Genomic DNA, 25540 nt, shown 5'->3' on the forward strand with positions numbered 1-25540 from the left:
AAGTTAGGAACATAAACAGGGTCATTTGCCTGAAATGCTAATGCACATAATGTGTATTAAAATAGTGACAGCTGCCAGCATCTAGAAAAGCTAGTTGTTATTCACTTTTTGAGCTGTATAATTGGAAACATTATTTTTTTTTGATTCATCACAACTGGTTTCTAGTTGTTTTCCATATTCTTTCAAGCTGTTAGAGAAAGTGGAGTTGAAAATTTAAAGCAAGAGCTCACCTTCACACAGCCTTTCCTGCCTACTTACAATAGCCCAGTCAGTGTGATTTCTGTAACTGCTTGCTTACTGAAGAGGCTGAATTTTCTGTCCACATTTGATAAGTTTTGTTCATGCTTCAATTCGTGACAGAGAAGGGAACTGAGAATGAGTTTCTAAGCAGTCCAGAAATAGAAAAGAGAATGTTTGCTTCTAGCAGTAGGAGTTACACATTAGCGGATCTGGTGCTGAGAACTAAATACAAATTGCTAAATCTCAAGTCATTGCATCCTGTAAAATGCTAAGCAATAAACATTTGTTAAAGCTGTGAGTTCTACAACAGTGTGCAATGACTGAAGGACAGTTCTATGTCTGACTGTACACACAAGTGTATGACAAAAACTGATGCTGAGCCCCACAGAGTAGTGCCATAAGATGGTCCTGCATGGACTCCTTAATTCTGAAATGTTGTAGAAGGATGTGGGGTTTTAGCTATTCAAAAATGCAGCTAAGTCCTTTGCTAATTAAAATATCTCCCCAAGGTGACCAAGAGAGTGAAGCTAAAGGATGAAATGTTATCTCTAAGGGCAGTCTAAAACTTGATAGACAGCTTTTTGATGTCTTGGGTCTTGAGACAGATTATACTTGTGGAAGTTTGAATGTCATGTTAGAATCAGCAGTGGATGTGACAGGGTTACATTTGGCAGTTTTCCTATAAGCTCTCTCAGGAGTCTGTATTAGAATAATTGCTATGGAGACAGTTCTCAATATTCTAGTCCAAATTCAACCATAACGAAACCTGCCATTATGCTCCATTCAGAAGGCTACGTTACTAATTACTGCTGAAATAATAATAGGTGCAAAGAAATATGTAGATTATATGTAGATTATTGTGGTTGAGATGCAAGCAGCTCTCTCCAAAGTATGCCGTGATACAGAGAGGAGCTGCTAAGAGTTCTGCCACCTGCCAGTTCTGTTAGAAGTCAGATCACTGTCTGTTCAGCTGTGTCTCTCTCTCACATTTCCTTCACCTTTCATTCTGCAGGGAAGGAGACTGGTGGGAGGCTCGGTCCCTGACAACAGGCGAAACTGGTTACATTCCCAGTAATTATGTGGCTCCAGTCGATTCCATCCAAGCAGAGGAGTATGTTTTCTTTTCACCATAAAGACCCGTTAGTGCTGTTTTAGAAGGGGATTTGAGTTTGTTTTGATGGATTGCAGTGATTTTTCAAATGGCTTACATTATTTTTATTTCAGTTCTTGACTGCACTGATAAATAATTAGGTAATTAGTAACAAAAGAAGCACAAGCTCAGTGTTTTTTCAATGTCAAAACAAAGGAAGAAAACCTTAAGGAATGCTGGTCTGTTTCCTTTATTCAAGTGTCAACTAATTTACAGCAAAATATACCCTCACTTTTCCTGAAACAATTTGCAAAGAATGTTTGGAGTCAATTAGTGTGCAGACTGTCTCTTAAATAACATTTTGACAACAGATACCTTCTAAGAGGTTGAAAGCCTACTAAGCATGAAGTCGGCATATGAAACATATCTATGCAAAAAATAGAGTGATGTGTGTATCCATATTATTTACAGTGTCAGAGTTACATTGGAGTATTTCATGTGTCTGCATATGGCAGTGGCACAAAGCATGGCTTGTGGGCATCTTTACATCACCTGAAGCAGTTCTGCAGAAGGCCACAGGCTCTACTGTTGCACTACTGCAGTCTGTACCTTAGGTTACTTTTCCTGTAGTTCACTGATGTTTTCGTGATAACTGAATTATAAGGATACCAACTGTCATCTGGAATAGCTTTTAGTTGTTTGTGAAACTCAAACCAACCAATGAAAAAAAGACGGAAAAAAAAACCCAGAAAAATTACCAATTAATTGCAGAAGGAAGGAAAAAGGTGTAGAAACTGTGCAATTCTTATAGAACAACAGTAAAACGGTTACATCTGGTCCTTCTGATGAGGTTTTATGGCTGCACTGCACAAAAAAAATACTGAATGCTAAACTGTCACTTTGTAAGTAAAATATATAGTCTATAGAGATACCTATAAAAATAGTGCTCTTCAGCAGCAGTGCATTTTTCTGATCTTTCCTTGCCCATTCCCTCCCCACACCATGTCTTACTGCTTATCCAAATCTGGCCTTTGTCATAAGACACCGAACAAGCATTCTCAGCATGTGCTCATTATAGGCTTAATGCACAGTCTACTGTACAACAAATGCAGCATCTACTCCACAGATCTGTCTCTTTGCTGCCCCAATACAATGACAGTAGTGATTGTATGCTCTTGAGTAACTATGGTTTCCACAAAATAATCTACCATGCCTGAGCTCTGTGACACTACTTAGTAATCCTATATAGCATTTTTCTTATTATTTCTGATCTTTCCCTAAGGTGGTACTTTGGCAAACTCGGCCGAAAAGATGCTGAGAGGCAGCTGTTGTCATTTGGAAACCCAAGAGGTACCTTCCTGATCCGGGAAAGTGAAACTACCAAAGGTAGGTTGGTCAAAGCTTTAGTGACTGCAAATGTGAGGGCATATGAGGGGAAAAAAATCATGCTGAGTTTGTAAAATACTGTATTCAGTGCTATAAAGGTAGAGAAAAAGTGTCATGTTGCAAGTATGTGTGCCAGGGAATTAGGTGTCTGGAAAATTCCCAAGTTATGGAGTGAGTGTTTGAAGCAGAGAACAACCCAAGAGCAACTCACGCCAATGGCATCTGCAGTTCAAGTCTTGCTTAGGCAGGTGTTCTGCTGCCACAGTGTGAACACTGTGCTGTCTTCCTGACCTCCTCTGTGGTGAAGTTGGTTGGACACAGGTCCCTCAGAACAGTGCTGTGGGGCTGCAGGAAGAAGGGCTGCTGGTGTCCAGATTCAGGTCTAGACAGAGCCAGGGAACAGACAGAGTGGGAACAGATGATGGGATTCTGTAGCGTAATCTGAGGAAAATTACTGTTTCCTTCAAAACAAGCAGAACATCTGGATCTTCTTGGGTGCAGGATGTCAGGTACACTGTGTGAGGGAGGAACGAGATGGTTATTATTTTGAGAAGGTTTGTTTGTTGTTTTTATCTTTCCCCCTCTAAAATGGTGAACCTCTTGTGGGGGGAAGAAGAAAGAAAGAAAGATGTAGCAGTTTTAAATTCATAGATTAACAGTGGGAAAGTCTGAAAATAATTCTAATTAATGCATTCAGAAAGTATTGGACTGTATACATTCTGGTGAATTCAGGTGGAAGGATGTGTTCTCCTCCTCCTCTCTAAAAATACTGGAAGTGTTCCTCTTTACTTGGTGAGTGCTACCTAAGGGTGATGACAGTTTTAGCATTTTGCCTCCTGCAGTCACTGAACTCCTCCTTCACTGTACCTAATGCTGAGGACTGTTAATGATACAAAACTGGCACTGACAGGCTGTTGTTTCAGAGGGCTGATTTCCCATCCTGCCACACCACAGTTTCACCATTCCTTATCCAGCAGTGAAGCACCAGGTCCAAGACATGATCTAACTTGCTCTTTTTCTTCAAGTAGCCTCCACCTGTCTGTTTTCAGCAGCAGTTGTTGTTGCATGTGTGAGGAGCAGGGCTTCATTCCACTCTGTGCCGAGTTAAAAAGATTTCTCTAATACAGGCACGCATGGATCCTAACGGCAGACACAACATTGCTTCTCTAAACCGTGTTATCAGTTTAGTCTCTTTTGACCTTTTTTACACAGTGATAAGGGATATGTTTTGTAGAACTGCTTACGTAGCTAAGTCAGGAGTTTTCCTAGAGCTTTTTGTGACACACAAAAGCACTGAGGAAATGGAGTAATCCATCCATCATGGCTGGGCTTATAGCAGACTTTCAGCTTATACCTGAATTTCTTTGCATTAAGGCTTAAGGCTTTCTACATCTTCAGCCATTGGAAGAAACAGAACATGCATGTTTACTGTCATGTCCGTTTCCCTTCTCATCTCTGTGGTGTGTATGTTCTTAAAAGAGAGCTTGTTGTTCACAGGAGAGAAAAAAGTCAGCTGGGAGGACTGCATGGTTCATTCTCCAGTAAGTCTTCTCAAAGTGCCATGCCCCAGCTAGTCATCGTGGGCTTCAGGCAGGAGCTGTTTGGTGACCTAGAACTGTCCCTTCTGCTTTAAATAATAACAAAATAAAATTAATCAGAATCATGTTAAAAGTATTACCATGGTTGACTTCATCATAAATTTAACCTCCCTTGATCACAATCGCCTTCTCTCCTTACTTCCAAAATAAATCAGAGTTGGCTTTCTGTCTCTCAAAGTGCCTCACTACCCAGATACTTCATCAGCTCTTGTCTGTATAATCCTTCACCTGGTTTCAATCTCCACCCTCCAATGCTGTCTGGCTTTAGGTTCATTTTTTTTTTTTAATTCATTAGTATGATATATTGTAATGTATTTCTAGCCATGTTTTTATTATGTATATCTTTTGTACTCCAATCTATCAGTGGGTAATAACGGTCTAAATAAGTGAATAATAAAATCCACCTTGGTTCTTGTTTTTGTCCAAATCTGAACTAAATCGGCAGTCATGCAATTTGATCTGAGGTCAGCGGAGGTCCACAAAGGGCCACCCACGCAGATCTAGTTGCAGACCTGGAGCCAAGGATTGTTTACTTTTGCCTAAAGAATCTAAAATAGTGATCAGATAGACAGAGTGTGACTAAGAAAATACAGCTGCTGGTGTATTTGTAGATGAAAACTTAGAAATGCAGAGGTGGAGAACACTGCCTGGAAGATTTTGACAGTAGGCTGACAGTGTGTAAGTAGCAGTACTGGTACAAAGCATGCACAAAATTAGCTTGCAAATCCCCAAAAAGCTTTGAACTCCTAGCTTGGAGTAACGTACATACTCAGTGGGAGAATCTCCTCAGAAAAACAACCTAAACAGACAGTATTTTTCTACACTTAGAAATTAGATCCCTGTCACTTCTCTCGGGGTGTCTCCCGTTCACATAGAACAGAATCATTTCTGTAAGTGCTGGCTTTTTATCTCGTGTTTAGAGGATAAACAGCAGAGAATTTGAGACATCCTTGGAGTCAGAGTGGAGAAGTTTTTTTCCCCCACTGCAGCTGCACTCACCAGTGAGCCATTTACCAGTGACTTGTTGCAGTTTAACACGGTGAGAATAATTTAGAATCCCATAAAACTTCCTCCCGAGGAGTCAACCAAGAAAGATATGTTTTTATCAGGAATCTCAACAATGTAATTATGGGAACTTCTTAAAACTGTTTTATTTAGCTGGAGATGATTCTAGTGGATGTGAATCTGTCACATGTATTGAGAAGTACTGTGATTTGGATAAACAACAGTCAGAGCCATCAGACCTGTAGGAATTCATTCCACCTTTCAGGCTATCCCAATTTGTCTGCTGGTGACTTTCCTTCCCTGCCCTTAGCTGAAATGGTTACCAGTGCAAGCAGCCCAAGCTTCAGAAAGACCTTCCTGAGACCTCTGCAGCCACCATCTACCTCTGTATTTTTATTCTAATCCCTGACTTAGCATTGAGTGAACACAATCTCCATCTGAGCGCTGAGTAAAGACATTACTTCTTCACTGCATTTGAAATGGCATTGGTTTTGATCAGAAAACTGTATTATGCTGTAAAATGTGGCTTTACCTTTGGAACTGTTGAGAACCAACATGTTACCTAGAATAGGACTGTGTTTCACGTTAGAACAGTGGAATGTGCAGATACCCATGCTGCTGGCCCAGCTCCCCTTACAGTGGGAGCTGGGGTTCAGTTCAGTAGCCCACAGCTGCAGTCACCTACTGTTGAAAACTGCCTCAGTATCTACAGAGCCAGAGCAGTCATGGAAACTGGGTTGGGATTCAGCTGCTTGAATAGCACCAGAGCCTTTGTTGGGAGCATCTAAATTGAGCCCATGGCACACCTGCAAACAGCTACTGCTACACTTAAAAGCAAATCCAGCCCCTAAACTGAGGTTCCTTTATCAGACTCTGAGCCCGTGGAACCATTTGAAATGTCTGCAGTGTCTGCATGAATGGGCAAATGTGGGAAAACTGCTACCAAGCATGATGTTCTGGGGCACTTCACATAGCACTTAACCCCTGTCTTTGAGCATCTGAATCCTACCAGTAAGCTCTAAAGCTCCAGCATGGATTTGGGAAGTGAAATGGGCAGTTCTTGAAGATCTTTTGGCATCTAGTGTTAGCTCAGTACAACATCCCTAAGTCTGTGATGTGCAAAGTATGCTAGTTTGGTTGTTTAATGTTTGAGATCCATCTGGGTAACAACGCTTCCTGTACATAAAGTCATTGTCGTCAGTGCTTCCTATGAAAATCCTGACATTTACCACCTACTGGCATTTACCTAAAGGACAGTATTTGCAGCATAACCTGGCACTTAAAATGGGAAAAGTCAACATAACAACCCAAAGCCCTAAATGTTAAAATATGAGTTTTCATTTGCATGGGAGTCCTGACTTATTTCAAGAAGAGCACGAAGGGGACATGATGTGAAGACTAGAATTTCTATTATGCCTCCTTTATTGTGTTAGATTCACTTGTTCTTTTTCAGAGTACAAGAGGCATTTTTGATGCAATTCCTGCTTCCCTTTATAAAGGATGATCAGCAATCCTAAATCTGTGTCTAAAAGCTGCTTAAATTTTTTTCTCCTTTCCTTGCAACAGGTGCCTATTCCCTGTCTATTCGTGACTGGGATGATATGAAAGGAGATCATGTCAAACATTATAAGATCCGTAAACTTGACAATGGTGGATATTATATCACAACTCGGGCACAATTTGAAACTCTTCAGCAGCTGGTTCAGCATTATTCAGGTAACTTTCCATGTAACACGTAGCACTCTTAAGTACTTTAAAACAAGTGTTTGCTGCTGGGTTGAGGGATGTTTGAGATGCCCTAAAGAGTAATTTCAGCTGTGTGTTCTGCTTGTTGTAATGCATCTTCCATTATTCCTTTCCCATTACAGTTATAAATGGTTCTGAGTGCTGTTCAAAGCCTGCAGTGGCTGAATTTTTAAAAGCTATCACTCTGCTGAGGTAAAGGTTTTGCCTGCCCTCATTTTTCTAAGCAAACAGAATTACTGTATTTGACTTGCACACCTCAAAGCATGAATTCCCTGTGCATAGGCAAGTGCTATAATGTGCCCTTTTGCAGCACAGTACTCCTAATAAAGTAAATGGGAAATTGCATTGTGGAATTCAGTCATATAAAGTAATGACTGAAAGGTTTGTGTGTATTACCTATCTGAAATTTTCCCTTTGAATTTGTGTTCAATGCGCAGAGTGTTGCCATTTAATTTTTAATTGGTCTACTTTGAAAAATAAATACAGTCTCTTTATGCCACCAGTCTCTTTTTTAGTTTTTTTTTCCAATTCCTTTGACTAAAATGTCTTATAACTATTCAATCCAAATGTGCATCCTGCTGTCACTGGGGATTGGTATACAATAGCTACTACTTAAAAATCCCCAAACTTCTTTATAAGCCCATTGATTCTTACATAGAAGATTGTCATATTTCTCAGCTTGGTCATTTTTGAAGCAGAAGTTTTTATTTAAAATTATTATTTTTATATTTCCTTACTTTAGCTTTTCATAATATTAAGAAGTGACCCCAAATGCTCGCTGCTCAAAAGCTTCTCATAAATTTTATTTGGGAAATCAACTTCTTTGTGGGTTGTTTTTTTTTCTGTATTCTTTGTATTCTGTCTGCTGTATTCTTATGCTATTCATACTAGACATCTGGCTGTCTTCTCCACCCAATTTCTGATGGGTGTATGCTGCCTGGGAGAATTTCTAGTTGTTTCTGGTGACTCTACATTAAACTAAGCTTAATAATAATATAAGAAATTCCTATTAAAACCGAAATTTTTCAGCCACCTCATACAAACTCTAGTATGTGTCATCTTTTAGCTGTCTTTGGTCAGATTATTTGGATCATATATTTCCCATGCACAGATGCATAGACTGCAGAAATCTGGAAGCAGTCAGCACAGAGACAGGATCAGTGCTATCTGGGCAGGGTAGCTCAGGAGGGCATAATATAGATCCACATCTCAGAGGTTTCACTTGCAGCCCCCATGTAACCCATGCCCAGCCGGAGCTCACTTGAAACATGAACTCTGCCTCTAACTTCCTGCTCAGTACTCCGTGCTCAGGGAGGTAGGTTTGTGAGTGCCTAGGTTTACTTCAAGGGAGAGTTCAGCAATGCTCAACTGGCTCTGTAAAGATAAGCATGATTCCTGAAGGACCACAGCTGAGGCTGTAAGTCAGAAGGACGGGTATGCTCTTCACCCTCCCCCTTCAGCCTTTATCCTATCATCACATCTATGCAGCTGGAAGTCGGACTGTCCAGGTAGACAGTATGCAGCCTGGCCTTTTGCAAGCTGTTCTATGTCAGGACTTGGAAGTACCAAGTGTAACTAACTTTGCACGTGCAACAGCCCGGCTATCTCCACACTGCATTCCCATCATGTTGCCAAGTACCCTTGTTATCCAGACTTATCCCAGTCCCTTCTTATCTGGATAGTATAATTACCTTCAGTGTCTGGGCTTTCAAAGATCAGATTTCCAGGCCAGAAACACTGAGACAGTCAGGGTGCCCTGACATCAGGCTGAAGTACTCTTACAAGCATGCTTCTACTTGGAACATTCCTTAACTGCAAGCCTTTCAAAAATAAGTATTGTTCATGTGCATGCAGTCCAGGCTTGCAGAAGGGCCAGCATGCTAAATTTTTTGGATGTTTTTTTTCCCAGTTAAGAAAAAGGAGGTCTTGAAAACCTCCAATTCCTTTCTGTATCTATCCAAACTCATGAGAAAGCTTTCCAGATACTGTCTACATTTTTGAGTTGTCTCTGCCCTTATATTCTATTGTAATTGTCTTGGAATAAGGCATACCAATCGATCAGTTCATCTTCCCTGATTTGCCATCCGCATACAGAAAACACGGCAAGATCCATGTCAGGGTGTCTGTGGGGACTCACCCACCATCCCACAGTGCCCATGCTGAAAATGTAGAGCTTAGTGTTTTGGTGCTTGCCCACTCTGTGATGCTGAAACAAGCTTTTCACCTGCTCAGAAAGAAATACTGTACAGGAGAATAAAGATTGTATTTGTGTCTGAAATATAGTAGCAGTAACCCCTATTGTCCTGCTCTACTGCACCCATTTATGATACACGCTCCTCTGCAAGCGTTCTACCATTGTCTGTTTTGTGCAACATAATACACTATGCAACAATATGGCCTTATATATGTATATACATACATATACAATTATTTATGTATATATAATTTTTTTTAATCTGGCTAAAACATTTTTTTTTTGCTTTTGTCACAGTTCAGCTCTCTGTGAAGCTTTGCAATAAACATAATGAATCTGCCCCAGGATACCTAGAAAAATATCTTCTCACAGAACAGAATATAGACAATACCATTTCAGAAGATACATTAAAAAACACTGCAAAAAATCTGCCAAATTTTCGTTGATGCAATTCTCAAGGAAAAAAAAAAAAAGAATCTTTTCTATGTTTCTTTTACTCAATTCAGGAGCAAGTTTGTAAAGTACTGATTTTGTAACAAATTATACTGTACTATACTATGCTAGTTACTTATGAAGCTATCTTAATGCAGCATTGTGGGAGAAGGGAAATCCTGAGTCCTCAAGAGAAACCATTGACGGTCACCTTCAAAGGCAGGCTGTGGAAGCAGAAACTAAAATATTTCCTGTTCTGTCTCAAATGAATATGTTTCAGTGTTCAATTTCTAATCTTCCAGGATGCTTTGTGGTATGCAACTAACAGCTGTTGTGAGTAGCATTGTTTTTATGCTTACTGTTTTTGTTTCATGTCACACTTTTTTTTCTTTCCTCTTCTTTGCTGTTGGCTTCACTTCTGGCTCCATCAGAGAGAGCTGCAGGTCTTTGCTGCCGCTTAGTAGTCCCCTGTCATAAAGGAATGCCAAGGCTTACTGATCTGTCTGTCAAAACCAAAGATGTCTGGGAAATTCCACGAGAATCCCTACAGTTGATCAAGAGACTGGGAAATGGGCAGTTTGGGGAAGTATGGATGGGTATGGAGCAAAATAATTATTCTAAAATAGCTCTTCGTGTGGGGATTGCAAGATGGAAGGTGAAGTGTAGGACGTTGTGCAAAGCTGAAATTGTTAGAAGGAATACCTTTGGAATAGTGTCTTTAGCTTTGAAATTCTTTAATCCTGAGTTCTCACTGTAATGGATGGCAAAAGAAAACTGAAATTTCGTGTTTCTTTGGAAGGCTTCAATTTGACAAATTACCAGCATCTTATTAATAAATCAAGGTTCACATAGCAATCTACTAATTATACCAATGAGCCTTTTTCTGCAAGCAAACAAAAAAGTCTTTGCCTTCATTGTCCAAAAATCAGTGTTTGCAAATGAACATTAATGCAGCGCTGAAAGAGAAGTCACCTTCCATCTTTCTCAATGCATGCATAATTTTGGATTATAAGTGTGTTTTTTTTATTAATTTCCTCTCCTATAGAGAAAGCTGATGGTTTGTGTTTTAACTTAACTGTGATTGCTACGAATAATACCCCACAAACTGTTGGATTGGCTAAAGATGCATGGGAAGTTGCACGTGATTCATTATTTCTGGAACAGAAGCTTGGTCAGGGCTGTTTCGCTGAAGTGTGGCGTGGTAAGGCAGAGAATATATTTTGCTTTGGATGGATGTTTTAGGGCCCTCTTGGCTGAAATAAACATTTCAAGTAGAGATTTTAAAGCTAAAAGATCAGAGTAGTATGAAATGTTGGTTTATATCGCCTCAAACAGTCCTAAATACAGTAATCATTGTGGAAATTCCTTTCATTTACGCACACTGATATGAAAGTTTAGGGCTTTAAACTTCATTACTTGCACTGATTTTATTTGAGTGGCTGTACAATCATCAGGTTTTAAAACAGAAGTGATGCTAAACTTGTAAAGCAGAATGGCTATCAAGAAATTAATCTGATACGTTGACATTTTTCTTTCCTCATATGTTCCAGCACTGATGAGGTCAAACCCTGCAAATGCTTCCATCCCCTCTCCCAGTTTTAAAACAAAGTATCAGGAAGCTAATACTTTCAAGCTAGCTTTCCCATGCATCCACTTCATTAACTGTTTTGAAATCTGTGTCTGCATGGCAGAAGCCTGTAACTTGATATAGAGACCAGGGACAATAGTGTCAAGACTTGCCCAGCCCAGCTGAACCCACACTTTGAAGTCCAGAAATACTGACATTTTCCAAATCCACTGACATTGTTTTCTGCCCATTTGCCAGCTTTACTTAATACTCCCCTCTCCATGGGCCTCATTCTTTTAATGACTACTAAACAATAGTAATTAAAAATATATATAAATCTCATTATAGTCGTAGCATTGAAACACAATATAGTGTCCATTTAATGAGAGGTGGGCTCAATTTTGGTGCCAAATTGCATTCTATGTAGCATCTTTAAAGTATCTGATTCAAATAAAGAATCGCCATATGTTGCTTTACTTCACAGTCACAATGGTGGAGGAGTTTGGTCATTCTTTTTGTTGCAGTGACACAAAGAATGTCAAACCAAAATAGCCGGTGGGCTCTCCTGGGCTCTTGCAGCTGTTTTCTGTTTCAAGACTACAGCAAGGAGCATGGCAGCAAGTCTCTGAAATTTATAGAATGCAGTTGACCTATTGCAAAAAGAAATTAAAAAATAAAAAGAAAGAAACACAAAACCATGTTTTATATTTACATCCCTATATAACTCCAGTTTCACTTTCTTGTTTTCCATCTTTAATACCTATAAGATTTTCAAGTCGATGTTAATACTTAGTGGTCAGCTTTCATGTGCCATAGATCTTAAACTGTTAAAATAAACTAAAGTAGCAAATGCAATTTAGAAAAAAATCAGCTATGAGAAATAAAGTGCCAAGTACCAATACCAAATATCTGTCAGAAATGTAGAAAATGTTATTACAGTTGTGACATTATTTTTCTTAATATATAGTAAAAATATGTTAACAGCCATGAAGTATTACTGAACTGGAACATATTAACACAGTAAAAATGGATAAAAAATGCATTAAGTAGTAGCTAACTTACCAGCAAGACGAGTTCAGAGGAAGGTCTCTGCTAATGAAAGTTAGCTAGTTTTCTATGAGATATAAAAATATCAAGCACAACAAGAAAATGTAACAATTCAAACTGAAATCTGGATGAGATAATAAGTTAACCATCTTTATTTAATTAATTTTTTTAACAACTGAATATGTTTGGAAAAATATTTCAAATGGAACTACTGAAAGCATTTTGTGATAATAGAATGAACCTTGTTTGTTTGTTTTTTTTTTTATTAAGACAACACAAACAAATACACAGTTAATCTTGTGAACACACCATGGAAAAATCCTAGTGTATAAATGTCAGTAACAAAAACCCTGGTTTCCATCAGCCCAGATTCCAACACAGTTTGTATAACTGGTGGCACTTCTGCAAGTGACAGAGACTGCTCTGCAAGTCTGTGTCTCAGTGCTCCCTACAGGACAAGATTTTGCTGGCTCTGCTTGAAATTAGAAGGTGAAGCTACATCCTTCCTAGCTTGCACATTAGTGCTACTGAAGCACAGCCTTGCTTCAGCTGTGCTTTGAAGGAACAGGCGAAATCAGGAGCTTGGGAGCCTGCCTTCAGTGCTCAGGACTTTACTCCAGCATTAGTAGTGGTCACAGCACTTGGCAGTGAGCTGACAGAAGTAAAGAAACGAACATGCACTGCATACTTTTGGCTAATATGCATCTCAACCCTCCTCAAGCAACACAGTGTCTTGCTGCATGAGTGGTCAAGAAAATTAAAAGCAACATTCAGAGCAGCTCCTCCACCTCTCCTCCCTTGCCTTGACTAGGTGAGACAGCAGCTGGGAGCTGACTGTTTGCACAGAAAGCAACCAGCTATTTATGCCCTGGCAGGTTGCAAAAGCTCACAATCAAGGTATTTTGCATTAGTCTGTTTCTGCACAGAGGCTGAGCCACAGTAACTGATAGCTGATATGCTTTTAACAAATATATACTAGCTGTATTTTAGCCCAAATATTCAGTGTACTATGTACATCTGCTATTTTCATGCTTATGTGCAGAGGAGTAAATTTCACCTAGTGCTATTAATATATGAAGTCACATAGTCACAACAGGAGAGTGTTCTCCTGCCTTGTGAAACAGCAGCTCTACATCAACAGATCACATTCTATATGGCCTCTTTAGGATCCAGACTAAAAGACGCACTGTCGTAGTGCTGTGTAGAGGACTGATGGGAAGAGTCTGGACTTCTTGTAGCTTCATTGAAAAAGAAATACTTTAAAAGATATTTTAAAATCAGCATTTACCTTTTTGAAGAAGCATTTACCATTGCTTCTATTCCATTTGGCTCCTGTTACTATAGGATTGTGTTAGTGAATTTATCAGCAAAGAGAGCCAAGATTTTTTTTTTCTGAAGAAGCATAGTTCTGTGCATGTCTGTCAGCTCCAAAAGTCTGCATGAAAACACATAGCTGAGATGCTTCCACCTCGACTTCTGCCAGCTGACAGAGCAAGCTGGGGATCCTGTACCTCCAGGGCTGGTGGCTGCGGCCCTCTCTGCAGGCTCCTGGTAGGTCAGATCCATGTCAGCCCTGTCTCTGAAGCAAGCTTCTGGGAAGCCTGGCCCAGAGACAAGCAGAAGGCACTAGGGAAGTGATATTTCTGCTTTTTATTTGCTTTCCCTCCTGCTCCCCAAAGGGATGCCAGTTCTATTGAGGGACTTATGCAGGCTTTTGGGGTCTAGAGCCAGGTGCTTACCCTTCCATGCCCCCACCCCATGGCCCTGCACCGCATCACTTCTGGCCTGTACATCACTTTGACTTTCTCTGTCCCAGGGCCAGTGCAAGCCTCGAGGAGCACAGCCCCTCAGGAGCAGCTCTGGCATGTCTGCAGCCCTGCTGCCTGCTCTGAGATGCTGCAGAGAGGCTGGGAGTTGGGGTGAGGGGAGTAGGACCCTCTGCTTTTTCAGTCAGCAGCTGCTGGGATTCCAGGGGTGAGGAGGAAAGAACAAAGACTCATTCTGGTTTGGAAACAGGCCTGTGTTTCTGAAATGAAATCGAGTCATAATTTGTTGCTTGGGACTTTTTCTTATATATTTTTTCCTGTAATTCAGAAGGAAAAAAAAAGTTAAAATGTCTTGCAAATGGAAAGTTCTGGCTTTAGCCAGTTCTGTTATCCAAATCTGTGAGTGGAGCCATGTTGTTGTCTGGAGTCATTACTTGTTAGAATGGAAATGCATGAAGATAGATTTCAGCAATCCCAAGTTTCTTACTCAGAGGAGGTTTCAGTGGACACCACTGGAAGCATTGTCTGAGTAAGGCAAGAGAGATCATGCCCCAGTGCCAATGGGAGTATTATTTTTATTTTTGTTAAATAGAAAAAGACTAAAATATGAGGGAGTCATGGGAGGAAAGCAAATGGAAAGGCAAAATATAAAACCACACTTGCAAAAGTAGTATTGTGTCCTTGCCAGTTTACTCCTCCATTACATTAGGTATCAGTCAGAAAAATGAATAGAAGCTGTTTAATCTTACTATGTATCTGTGCTTTTAGGTACGTGGAATGGAAATACTAAAGTGGCTATCAAGACTCTGAAGCCTGGCACTATGTCTCCAGAATCGTTCTTGGAGGAAGCCCAAATCATGAAGAAGCTAAAACATGACAAACTGGTCCAGCTTTATGCTGTGGTGTCTGAAGAACCCATCTATATTGTCACAGAGTACATGAGCAAAGGTGAAGCTAAAGCTGCTGCCGTTGATGGCAGTATGTTTTTTTGGATGAAGCTCAGAGGGAGGTGCAGTGTGATGCATGAACAGTGCGTGAGGAAGGAGAGGGTGAACGGGAAACTAAATTCACTTCTGGCTTCAGGAGAACTGTCATTCAACCATACAGGACTGAAAACCTAAGATTACCTAGATACACAAGCAAGAAGTACATTAAGACAATTCGTGGTAGATTCTTTTCACTTTCCTGTTCTTCCGCTTCTCCTTCCCCTTCCCTTTCACCTCCTCCCTCTTTCTTTAAGCTACCTAACTGGTAACAATGTAGTAAAATGAGTAAAAGAAAACTTCTAGCTGCATCAGATCTCCAGCATTGGTGCTGAGAGCACAGCAAAAAATCTGCTTGTTTTGGAGAAGCAAAGAAACCAAATAGGAAACGTAAGTTCTCACAGGGAAGTTTCATTGTACATTGGAGGATACATTGAAATTTTAAGTACATTTTTTCAGTCTATTTGGAGTTGATTTTTATTTTCCTGGCAGGTGCCTGCCTACCTCCCTCCTCAGGGGCATCCAAGCACTGACTAACTCACATTTTAATCATATGTCTCAATGACAAGCATGTGCTTTTTTCTTTTAAAAAAACAACTTCTCAAAAGTCTTCTGAAATACATGGTTTATTTTGGCTTAGTTTACTAGTTCTTATGGTGCCATTTTATATGTTTGGTTCTGAGCTTGAGGCTGAGGGTTTATCAGGGGAAAAAGGCCTAATCTGTCTTTTCCCCTTATTTATTAAATCAATTCACTGACCTTGCTTAAAGGAGACTGCCACACTCCTCTGTTTAAGGAAAAGATTGCGAAGCTGCAAATTTTTAGAAGCTACAGGGAGGCTCCTTGCTTTCCTTCTCATGTGGAAGTTATTTGCATACAGCTTCTGCTAAAATCACTTCCATTTAATCTCTTCTTGGTCTTCTCTAGCTTTTCATAGTGTCCTTCTAAAATCCGTGGCTCATGTCACAGCTGGTTGTTTGTTACTTAGAGAAGGATGGCTACAAATAGTGCGATTACTACTTTTCTAAGGAAAATTAGCCTGTTAATGCTAGCACATTTAGACTTAGCAGGCTCCAGGCTGACCTTCCTTTTGGAGCAGGTTGAGCTGGGATCTGACTTTTTCCATAGCTCATGTGGCTTGGAACCAGGCTGACACTTCTTAGCGAGCTGAGACTTTTCAAGAGCAGCGAGTATGTAGTTTTGAAGAGCGCTGGAAAAGCGAAGAAAGATCAGCTTTCTTAGTAATGATCAGGAAAATTAGAAACAACTTTCCTTTCTCTGCAGCTTTCTTTAGATCGGTGACATAAACTTCTGCAAGCCAACCTTAAAGCTGAGTGAAACAAGTGTAGTAGGAGAATTTTAAAATACCTGAGGTTTTTTTGTGGTTTTTTTTTTTTTTTGCTTGTTCTGTGTTGTTGTCATTGTTATTTGAAACTGTCCACTTGAACTCAAAGCATTGCTGTATTTAATATTGCCCATATTGTTGCACCTCTGACCTGATTAATAGTCATTGTTTCCCTAACGTTTCTGTACTGTGTCATCTCTGCATTTACAGGGAGCTTGCTAGACTTCTTAAAAGATGGAGAAGGAAGAGCTCTGAAGCTACCGAACTTAGTGGACATGGCAGCTCAGGTCTGTCTTCAGGATGCTGAGCACTTAGGTGTGCACGTTTCATAGCTCGTAGAGGTTTGAGTTCCTTTTAAAATGCACTTGATTGTGTTTTACACAGGTGGCTGCAGGAATGGCATACATCGAACGAATGAATTACATACACAGAGATCTGCGATCCGCAAACATTCTGGTGGGGAATGGACTAATATGCAAGATTGCTGACTTTGGATTAGCAAGGCTGATCGAAGACAACGAGTATACAGCAAGACAAGGTAGGTACAGCAGCAGGAAATGCAATGAGCTATTGTGACAGGAGTAGAACATCATTTTAAAAAACTCTCTCTCCTGTGCTTTGGAGATGCTTTCATAAATCCTGAAGTTGTATTATGTTCTAGCCAGAAAATTCCACTGCTGAATGCACATCCTACAGAGGATATCTGATCATTTGGTTTAATTTTCATTTCATAATTCATTTTGGTTTAATTTTAAAGGAAAAGTAATGAATGGGAGCACAGGTGGGCTCAGTGACAGTAAAGATGAGGTCCTCGTGCTGCCACAAAAAAGGTGATACTTACCACACTAGAAAACCTGAATGGGGTAACCCAGAACAGCCAGTGTTGGCTGCTTCTTTAATATTGTGCCTTCTAGCTGTTGCTAACCACTATCAACACTGCTGTGCTATTCTTAATCTCTTTTTTTCGACTGGTCAAAGAAATCTGAGAATCATGTCTTCACACAATAGAGCTGTCTTGCTGAGAACTTAAAAAGTTACTTTAACAGGAAAGCCATTTTCCAGTTCCACACAGAATGGTGGGCACCACTGACCACTGATACACTGTAAAAACAAATCAAATAGTATCGGAGCTTTTTAAAAAAGCATGCGTGCATGTGTTCAGGCTGAGCCATGACACAGCCTCTTTGTAGTTAGTTAGTTGTTCTTTACAAGTCATGCTTGGTTGTCAGATGTTGATCCAAGTTTGCAGAGCTACAGTTTTGTTCTCTTTCTGCTGGCAGTACACTGGTAGTGCTTGCTTAATGTGTGTCGGTAAATACCACTCTGTCCATTCTCAGTTCTGAAGCCAGCGACTGCCTCATTAAACTGTGTTTCATGTCATCAGAAAGGGAGGGTCAGCTAAATGCGCCTTCATAACCTCCATTTACTCCTTCCTATCGCAAGACTTTTCTCTTAACTGAAGTCCCTCTTTGTAGCAGGGTTTTGCCATTAAGTCTTAGGAAAGAGCTAACCTCTTTCTGTAACTTTCAAGTGCTGACAGAATGAGGCAGAGTGTTTCCAGAAAGCTGTCTTCTTGCCTGAGAGCAGATGTGCTCCCACTGATCACAACCCTCTTGATTGCTCTCAGCAGCACCTAGCCACAGGGACAGGGAGTGCAGGCTGTGTCCACGCTAACAGTTACTGGCCTCATTCAGGAGGCAAGCTCTTATTATTTTGGGGAGTCCCTAAGGAACATGATGTAGGTACTAGTGCAGAGCTAACCACTACTGAGTAGAACCTGAGGGTGGAATTGCTCCTTGCTTGCAAAAATAGCTTCATGTCATTCCCTCTTGAATAATAACAGTGCAAGGTCTGCTCAACAGAAAGCTGCCTCCTGGCCCCTCCCCTCTGCAAAACAAGAGTTTATCTTGAAAAAGGCAGCCAGATCCAGTCTGTAAAGTGGCTTTGAAATTGTTTTTTATATTATCTCCATTTCTGTCTGTTTTACTGACGTTGTCTTTTGTTCCCTTTGGAAACAGCTCAATGTATAGTTTGACGTGACTGATTATTTGTTTGAATAGACAAGTATGTAACCTACTTGTGGCCAAATCTCTTCAAGCCCATGATCCCTAGGAAATCCTCTGATGACCTGTTTGCTTCCTGGTTTAAATCTCTCAAATAGTTTTGCCCTCTTTACGTGTTAGAAATCCTTGAAAACCTGCATGAGCGACATTGAGGAAAAGCTCAGATTGTATAAGACAATACAAGTTATTGGATTTTCAGTGAGAAATCTTTGAGCTACGGAAAGAAAAATGGCAGGACTAGCAGGGAGAGGGACCACAGTGGTAAGCATGCCCTGCCCTTCTTCCACTGTGAAATCATTTGTATCGCGGAAAAAGCAGCTGGGAAAGGAGGAATGGCCTGGCACTCAGGAGACCTGACTCCGGTGTGCATGGTACCATCCTGTGGAGCACATGGGGTGAAGTCATTCAAATTTTTCATACTTCAAGGCAATGGACTGTACTTCTTCCCTGTACTGAGGTCAGGCTGAACTCCTTTGGGGCCACAGAAGGCTTTAGAATGGGGACCTGAAGAGCTGCAATCACAGACATCTCGTAGAAAGGTTTCCTCCCTTTCGGTTATGATATTTTAACCCTTTCTAAATTGGTAACTTGTTTTTGGGAGGAGTGCATTTCTGGCCAGGTAGCCTACTCTCAATTTACTTTTCATTGCAGTTCATCTGGCTTCCAAGGCAGGTGGGCAGCTAGGGTTGAGCCTAGGACCTTTAATTTATTGAGGAAGAAACACAGCTTCTAAGATGCCACTGGAATTTTTCTCTAAGTGAAATTCAATCCTGTTTGTTCAATCCGGCTTTGGTTTTGAGCACTGCTTGGTGGCGACCACAGTATCAGAAGGAAACGGTTGTCTTTGCCTGTTTCCCATGACCTATTACTTCAGCCTCTGAGGGGATGCATCTGCGGACTGCTCTGTTTATCTGGCTGACCGCTGCTTCACTGGGAATTCTGACACAGGAGGAGAACCTGGCTGGCGGAGGGGAAGGGGGGTGGGGAGCATTGCAGGCTGGCAGCTCCTGTGGGAGAGAGGAAATGTTTTGCCTTACGAAATCTGAAGATTAAAGCCTTCAGTCACTCTCTCTGCAGCAGTCTTCCTCCTCGTGGCTTGTAAGTGAGTTAGCAGGGAGCTTGTTGTCGGCCTGAGGAAGAGCTGGCTTTCTCCAGCCTCGCTTGATCTCCGGCTCCCTTCCCCCACTGTCACTTTTGCCTCCGATTAAATATTTTGAAAGGAAACAGATGGGGATGCTTTGAGCTCCAGCGGGTTAGAGTGCAGGATTCCTGAACCTGTGTGGGTATTACTCAGCCTGGTGGTAACATTTTACCGGCCAGTTTATTTTCTTTTGGGTTTGAACAAAGGAGGTCTGACTGCTCCTGATTTAGGGGAGGTAAATAAAAAGCAGTTTGTTGTCTGCGCTGCTGTTCCTCAGTAATTGGCAGGAAGGAAAGAGACAGTCACACCACTAATGATTTAAAGCGTGTGACTAGCAGCTATATGCTGCCATTAAATAATACACACAAAAAAAAGTTATTGGCTTGTAGTGAACATTTGGCTCTTCTTACTCTTAGAGGAAGTGAGTAATCAAAGGGAAAAAAACACGCTATTAAAGTGACGCCCATTTTAAAGGCTACAGCAGTGAACTTACTGCAGTTCACCCCATCAGGGCTTGGTTCTTCTGGCTGTCGCTGTTGCAACAACTTTTTCCCCCACACAGCATTTGGCATATTCAGTCTTGTGTCCTAGTGATAATGACTGTGTTAGCCTTGCAGGGCAACCCCAACACACTGGTGCTCTGTGGGACGGAGAGAAGCTCCTCACTTCCAGCATAGGGTTCCCCATGCAACTCTGCTACCCTGCACTGATCTGGTTCACAGCTCTTCAAGGTCTGGGCCAGGCATGTGGCACTGTCGTGCTGAGTGCTCCGTGGAGCTGCTGGGGATAGCTGTTACTATCAGAAAAGCTGTAAGCAACTGATACAAATTTAAATTGCGTTATTTTTTTAAAAAAAGGGCAGTTATTTTCCAGGCAGTGTTTCTATTGCATTCACTGGCAGGGCTTGTGGTAATGCAGCTCCAAGCACACATAAAACAATAAGAATCTTCCTGATGCCTTCCAGACAAGTCAAGTCTATTCCAGGAGCTCTCATGCACGTTTGCAAACTTTTGGATCACTTTTGCCTCCTTAATGTTTAGAAATATCTCCTTCTTATCCTGCTTAGAAACAAGTGATGCTTCTTATTTTTGTTTCCACTATTTCCCCCTGCCAGACTCTCTCTGGGCTCCCCGCTTATCAGCTGATGGAGCACTGGTGTTGGCAGTCGGTTGCACCACCAGCTGCAGCACCCAGGGCTTTGCCCTCACTCAGTGCCAAAGAGCAGGCAGGAGGGGACAGCTCCTGCTTCTCAGCAGCAACCCCAGATCCTGGAGAGGTAGCAGAGGTGCCTTCTGCCCCACTACAAGAAGCTTTACAGGGTCAGGGGAGGGCTTGGGCTGTGTTTGGGCCCACCCGCAGTTGTACCTCTCGTTCCCCAATTCCTGGGGAGTGATCAGCCTGGGGAACCAGAGGCAGGCTCCTGATGTTTTGCCATGCTCATAGTTTCACGTTAGTTCTCACAGGACAAAAAATGCAATTGGGCGGTCCTTCCCACACAGCACTCCCCATCGCCTACGAGGCTGACTCGTTTCCTGTTACATGCTTACTTCAGTGTTTCAGTTTTACCCTTTGTAGCCTTCTCTTTTCAGCCTCAGGAGCAATGCGGTGCTGAGTCGTGCTTGCCAGCTGTTCAACCAGGGGTTCCCATACTCATAGCTTCTGGCGCTGGGGGTTCTGGGCTTGGTTTTAAAGGTAACAACAGACAGCAGCTTCGTAGCACTTCTGGGAAACGCAGCAGTGGCTCTGGGGAGTGAATCACAGAGCTTGCTGGTTTGTTGAGACTGAGATCTGAAGGGATTTTTTCTGGCCTCAGAAGAAACCATGCTAAGAGCTGCATGTTGGTGTTGCTTGGTTATCTCAGCTCCCTCTGCTCCTCATCACAAAGCCTCACTTGGGGCTGAGAACACGAAGCAGCAGCAGAGGCTGCTTCCTTTAACTCACAAGCTCCCAGGTGTGAGTGCTAGGGCAGAGCAGGGCTTGGGCTCTCAGAAGTGCTCCGGAACAGGACCAGCATCTGACCCTGCATTGTGCTTGGCATGCTGCACATCTGTGCAGAACAGAAACACAAAAAAGACCTTTCCCTTGCTGAAGTGTTTCAAAAAAGGAATGGAGATAAAAGCCAAAGAAAATCTTGCTCTGGGGCAAAGACAGGCTATGGTGACCTAGGAATGCGGTGTGTGAGCAATTTGTACAGACAGAGTTACTGACCTGCTAGTTTGTAATACAATGTGTTCCAGCAAAAAAAAAAAAGAAAGAGAGAGAGATCCCTCCCAGCGATGTAAACTCTGCCTTGAAGGTGACAGATAGGCTGCGTTGTCAGCTGGGGTAATTTGGCTTATCAGATTTATTAAATTGCTTGTCAGTAATATGCATTTTATCTGGTGATCTGATGCTGTAATTTACGTGCAGAACGGAGTCAGTGTGTTTAATAAGCTGGGCTGGGGTTGCTTTTCCTAACCACCACATTGGAGACAGGATGAGCACAGGGGTTGTGTGCCAGTCAGGAGCTATGCTACCGGCCTCTGGCACGGAGCACCCGGCCTCCACCATGGCCAGAAAAACAGGAGTCAGGTCTCTTCTAGTGGCCTCTCTGCCAACCTCTCCTTCCTCTCCTCCCCATCTATACCTTCAAATTGAGGTTCAGGAAACTGCAAAGAATGCAGATGGTGATTTTTGTATGAATTGGTCTAGAAGGGACCCCTGATGCAGAGGCAACATAGCAATGCAACAAGTAGTTACCCTGCCATCAGAAAAATCCGCAGCACAAATTGTTTGTTTTCTCCAGCAGTGGGGCTTGTACTGCCCTAGCTCACAGTAAAAGTGATGTGCTGGAATTGTGCCCCTCCTTCTCACTTAGCTACCTTGCTTCCTGTCTTTCCATGATCCCTCAACACACCAGAGTCACCTCCTCATGCCACAACAGCAGCAGGGTGAAAACACTGGGGCAGTTGGCCCCAAAGGAGCCTGAAGAGATTTCTCTCCAGAGAAGACTTTTTTAATGTTGCCTTTCTATCTGAGTGCCAAGAACAGGGTCACATAATGGCTGAGGTTGGAAGGGACCTCTGAATGAAGGTCATCTGGTTGAGCTGGGAAGCAAAGGGGCTCAGCCACTCAGGGAACCACAGCTGATCAAAAGCAAAAAAAAAAAGAAAAAAGAAGAAAAAAAAAAAAGAAAGGAAGAAAGAAAGAAAAAATCTACAAGTGAACAAGCAAACCTTCAGGCTTGGTCATCTCACACATCATGAGACCCTGCCCAGGCTTTCAGGCTGCTGACAAGCCTGAAGCTACTCATTCAGTTAGAATAGTATTTGTGTGCTATCCCAGCTGCAACGTATGTGAGGACAGAGGGACACTAGTCCTCGTGGTCATGACATGCCTGCAGGCCTAAGGAACTTGACCCCCAGATACATGCAGCCTGCAGGTTTTTTGGGATTGCAAAGTGGTGTGTAGCCCCGTGGTTTGCCAGTCCCAGCTCCAGCCCCACAGGGCTGCCAGTGCTGTCAGGCTGTGGTCAAGGACAGGAGTCCCATTGATGGCAGCCGTCACAGCCCAGCTGGACTTTAAGATAAGAGGTTCTGTAAATTTTGAGTCTTGCATGCCAAGGTTATTCCCATGAAGTTTAAGCTGGGGAGACTGAGGTCAAAGCTGAGCATGAGAATTGTAGTTCCTGCCTGTAGATCAGGCTGTTTGAAAGTGAAGAGATACCCACAAATGCTTTAGCACCTTGGCAAATCTAACCACTGATTTGCTGATGCTTAACTAGCCTTGTGTCCCTAACTTCAGACATTAGGGATTTGAAGCTTTCTTTGTCTTATGTCTTCTTATATAGGAGGACTTAACTTGGGCATCAGCAAATTTCACTAGAAAAAAAAGTATTTGTTCCTGAGTAATATTCTCTCTTAGGATCAATTACGTGTAGTGTAGGAAAAAAGTTATTACATTTAATGTTTTACTAAGTAAGGGAATGAGAACTGCCACGTCTGCTTTGTACTTTTGGTCCAACCCAGATTGCAGCAGAGAGCAGAAGTACAGGGCATCAAGCACTGGATGTTGTGGAGGAACAGTGTCGGCAGGGAACTGTAAACGGTGCCATAACTTAACTCCCTGGGAGTGATTTGTCCACATTAAAATTTCCACGCTCATCCTGAAAGCTGAAGGAGCTTTTATGAGAGGGAGGGTGGTGAGAAGTCAAAGTCAGTATGCTTCAAACTGTGAGAGTTTGTCGCTAGGGATCCACAGTAAGCAATGCAACTCTTTTGCCTGTATGTTAATACAAGGCACCAGGGAAATGGCTGCATATTTTTTTGTACATGCTATGAGTTAATTATTACCACAAGACTTTTCTTTAAAGTCATACTGAAAATATTTTCCCTAAGAAAACAGTAAATGATTGGAAAAGCAAATAAATCAGAGTTTAAAGGCTTGTTATCTTACCATCCTTACCACAACTGGATCCTGCAAGCCCTGATGATGGATGAGCACATTAGGCTGCACGTATTTAAGGCACTACAGTCTTCAGTGCCAGGAGCTTAAAGTACACTGTCAAGTTATAAATCACAGACCACAGTTGTGCCTTGACATCACTGCACTCCAAGCATCTCGAGTGGCAATCTTATATTTAAATCCTTGCATGTTTCTAATGAAATATTATGTTTGTTTTTAATTTATGTTTTTGCCATGTTTGTTTGTTTTGCATTTTGCTGAGCTCAAGCAGGGAAGCCAGGAGGTACATTTCTAATAAATCTCACTGTTGTTCAACATGCTGTGTGTGACTTGCAAATATCACAGGGAAATGCTGATTTGAAACATTCTTGGAGACAGAATCTCTATTTTATTGAGCTTATTGGATTTTACACCTTTTTTCTTTTATAAAACTTCAAATCTGTATTAAAATCTTATCTCTCTCTTGGGACAGATCCACCTCTTGCCTGCTAAGACTTTCCTTCTGCCCTACACATTCCACCCCGCTGTCTTCTCAGAGAACAGGCCATGGAGCTGTTTGTTAATACTTGCTCTGTCATCCTGCAAGTGTTGCAGCACAAAGCAGTCACCTGCAGACTGCTGCTCTGATTCCATTGCTGTTCTGTTTAAGACTCATTTCTTCTTTCACTAGGTGCAAAGTTTCCCATTAAATGGACTGCACCAGAAGCAGCATTGTATGGAAGGTTCACAATAAAGTCGGATGTGTGGTCTTTTGGGATCCTACTGACAGAGCTGGTAACAAAAGGGAGAGTGCCATACCCAGGTAAGAAAACTACCTGAGCCCTGCATCACTGTGGGGAGAGTGGGAATGAGCCATATGCTTAAACATGAGTCTGTGCTTATTTTCATTGGGCTCAAAGGAGGACGTTTCTCATGCAGAAGTTCTGTGTATGCTTGGAAGTGGTCCTGACTGAAAGCCAGTGAGTGTTGGTCGTGAACAAGAGGACAGGAAATCCAGCATACTCATTTCTATGTTTTTAATTGTTTTCAATTAATTTACTTTCTAGCAAAATAATGAAAGCAAGGTAAAACAACTGCATACCAGAGAAAATCATTCTCCACGTTTGCATTCCCTTTAAAATGCCAACAAACTCCCAGAACAGCATTAATGCATTTGCTCTTTCAGTCTGGTTCTGTACAAGGTCTGATGACTGTCTGCATGTCTGGTATTACCAAATCTCCTTTTTACATACTCTTAAACTTCAATCCTTATGTTAGACGTGGATGGAAAGGAAAGGAAAAAAAAAGTGTGTAATGTGCAGGCCAGAGCTCACAGCGGGGTCAGAGAGGGGCCAGGTTCTCTGCATGGGGGAACTGGAGGCCCCGTGACGCTTTGTTGAATGACTGCCAAGTATCCCATGGATTAAGATTTGTAGCCGGGGTGATTGGATCTGCCTGTGCAGAAGGAGCTTTACCTTCTGCTGCCTCCTCTGAAAACTGCGGACGTTCAGGTGA

General features: G+C 41.8%; 1 protein-coding gene across 6 annotated transcripts in view; it reads left to right on the forward strand.

Annotated features, from left to right (window-relative positions):
* The window catches only part of FYN (FYN proto-oncogene, Src family tyrosine kinase), a 128453-nt gene that overhangs the window by 93257 nt on the left and 9656 nt on the right, over nucleotides 1-25540 (forward strand). For 5 of the 6 annotated variants that reach the window (XM_065734917.1, XM_065734933.1, XM_065734924.1 and 2 more), the window contains 8 exons: nucleotides 1253-1351; nucleotides 2613-2716; nucleotides 6886-7035; nucleotides 10123-10287; nucleotides 14840-15019; nucleotides 16610-16686; nucleotides 16784-16937; nucleotides 24717-24848. In XM_065734917.1, coding sequence (XP_065590989.1) covers nucleotides 1253-1351; nucleotides 2613-2716; nucleotides 6886-7035; nucleotides 10123-10287; nucleotides 14840-15019; nucleotides 16610-16686; nucleotides 16784-16937; nucleotides 24717-24848 — 1061 coding nt within the window. Of the gene's footprint in view, nucleotides 1-1252; nucleotides 1352-2612; nucleotides 2717-6885; nucleotides 7036-10122; nucleotides 10288-10736; nucleotides 10893-14839; nucleotides 15020-16609; nucleotides 16687-16783; nucleotides 16938-24716; nucleotides 24849-25540 lie in introns of all 6 variants that reach the window. The other variant, XM_065734954.1, reaches the window with a different exon arrangement.

Source organism: Cyrtonyx montezumae, unplaced genomic scaffold (genome assembly GCF_038088225.1).
Source record: "Cyrtonyx montezumae isolate F1298 unplaced genomic scaffold, pur_monq_1.0 scaffold_0, whole genome shotgun sequence".
Lineage (NCBI taxonomy): Eukaryota > Metazoa > Chordata > Aves > Galliformes > Odontophoridae > Cyrtonyx > Cyrtonyx montezumae.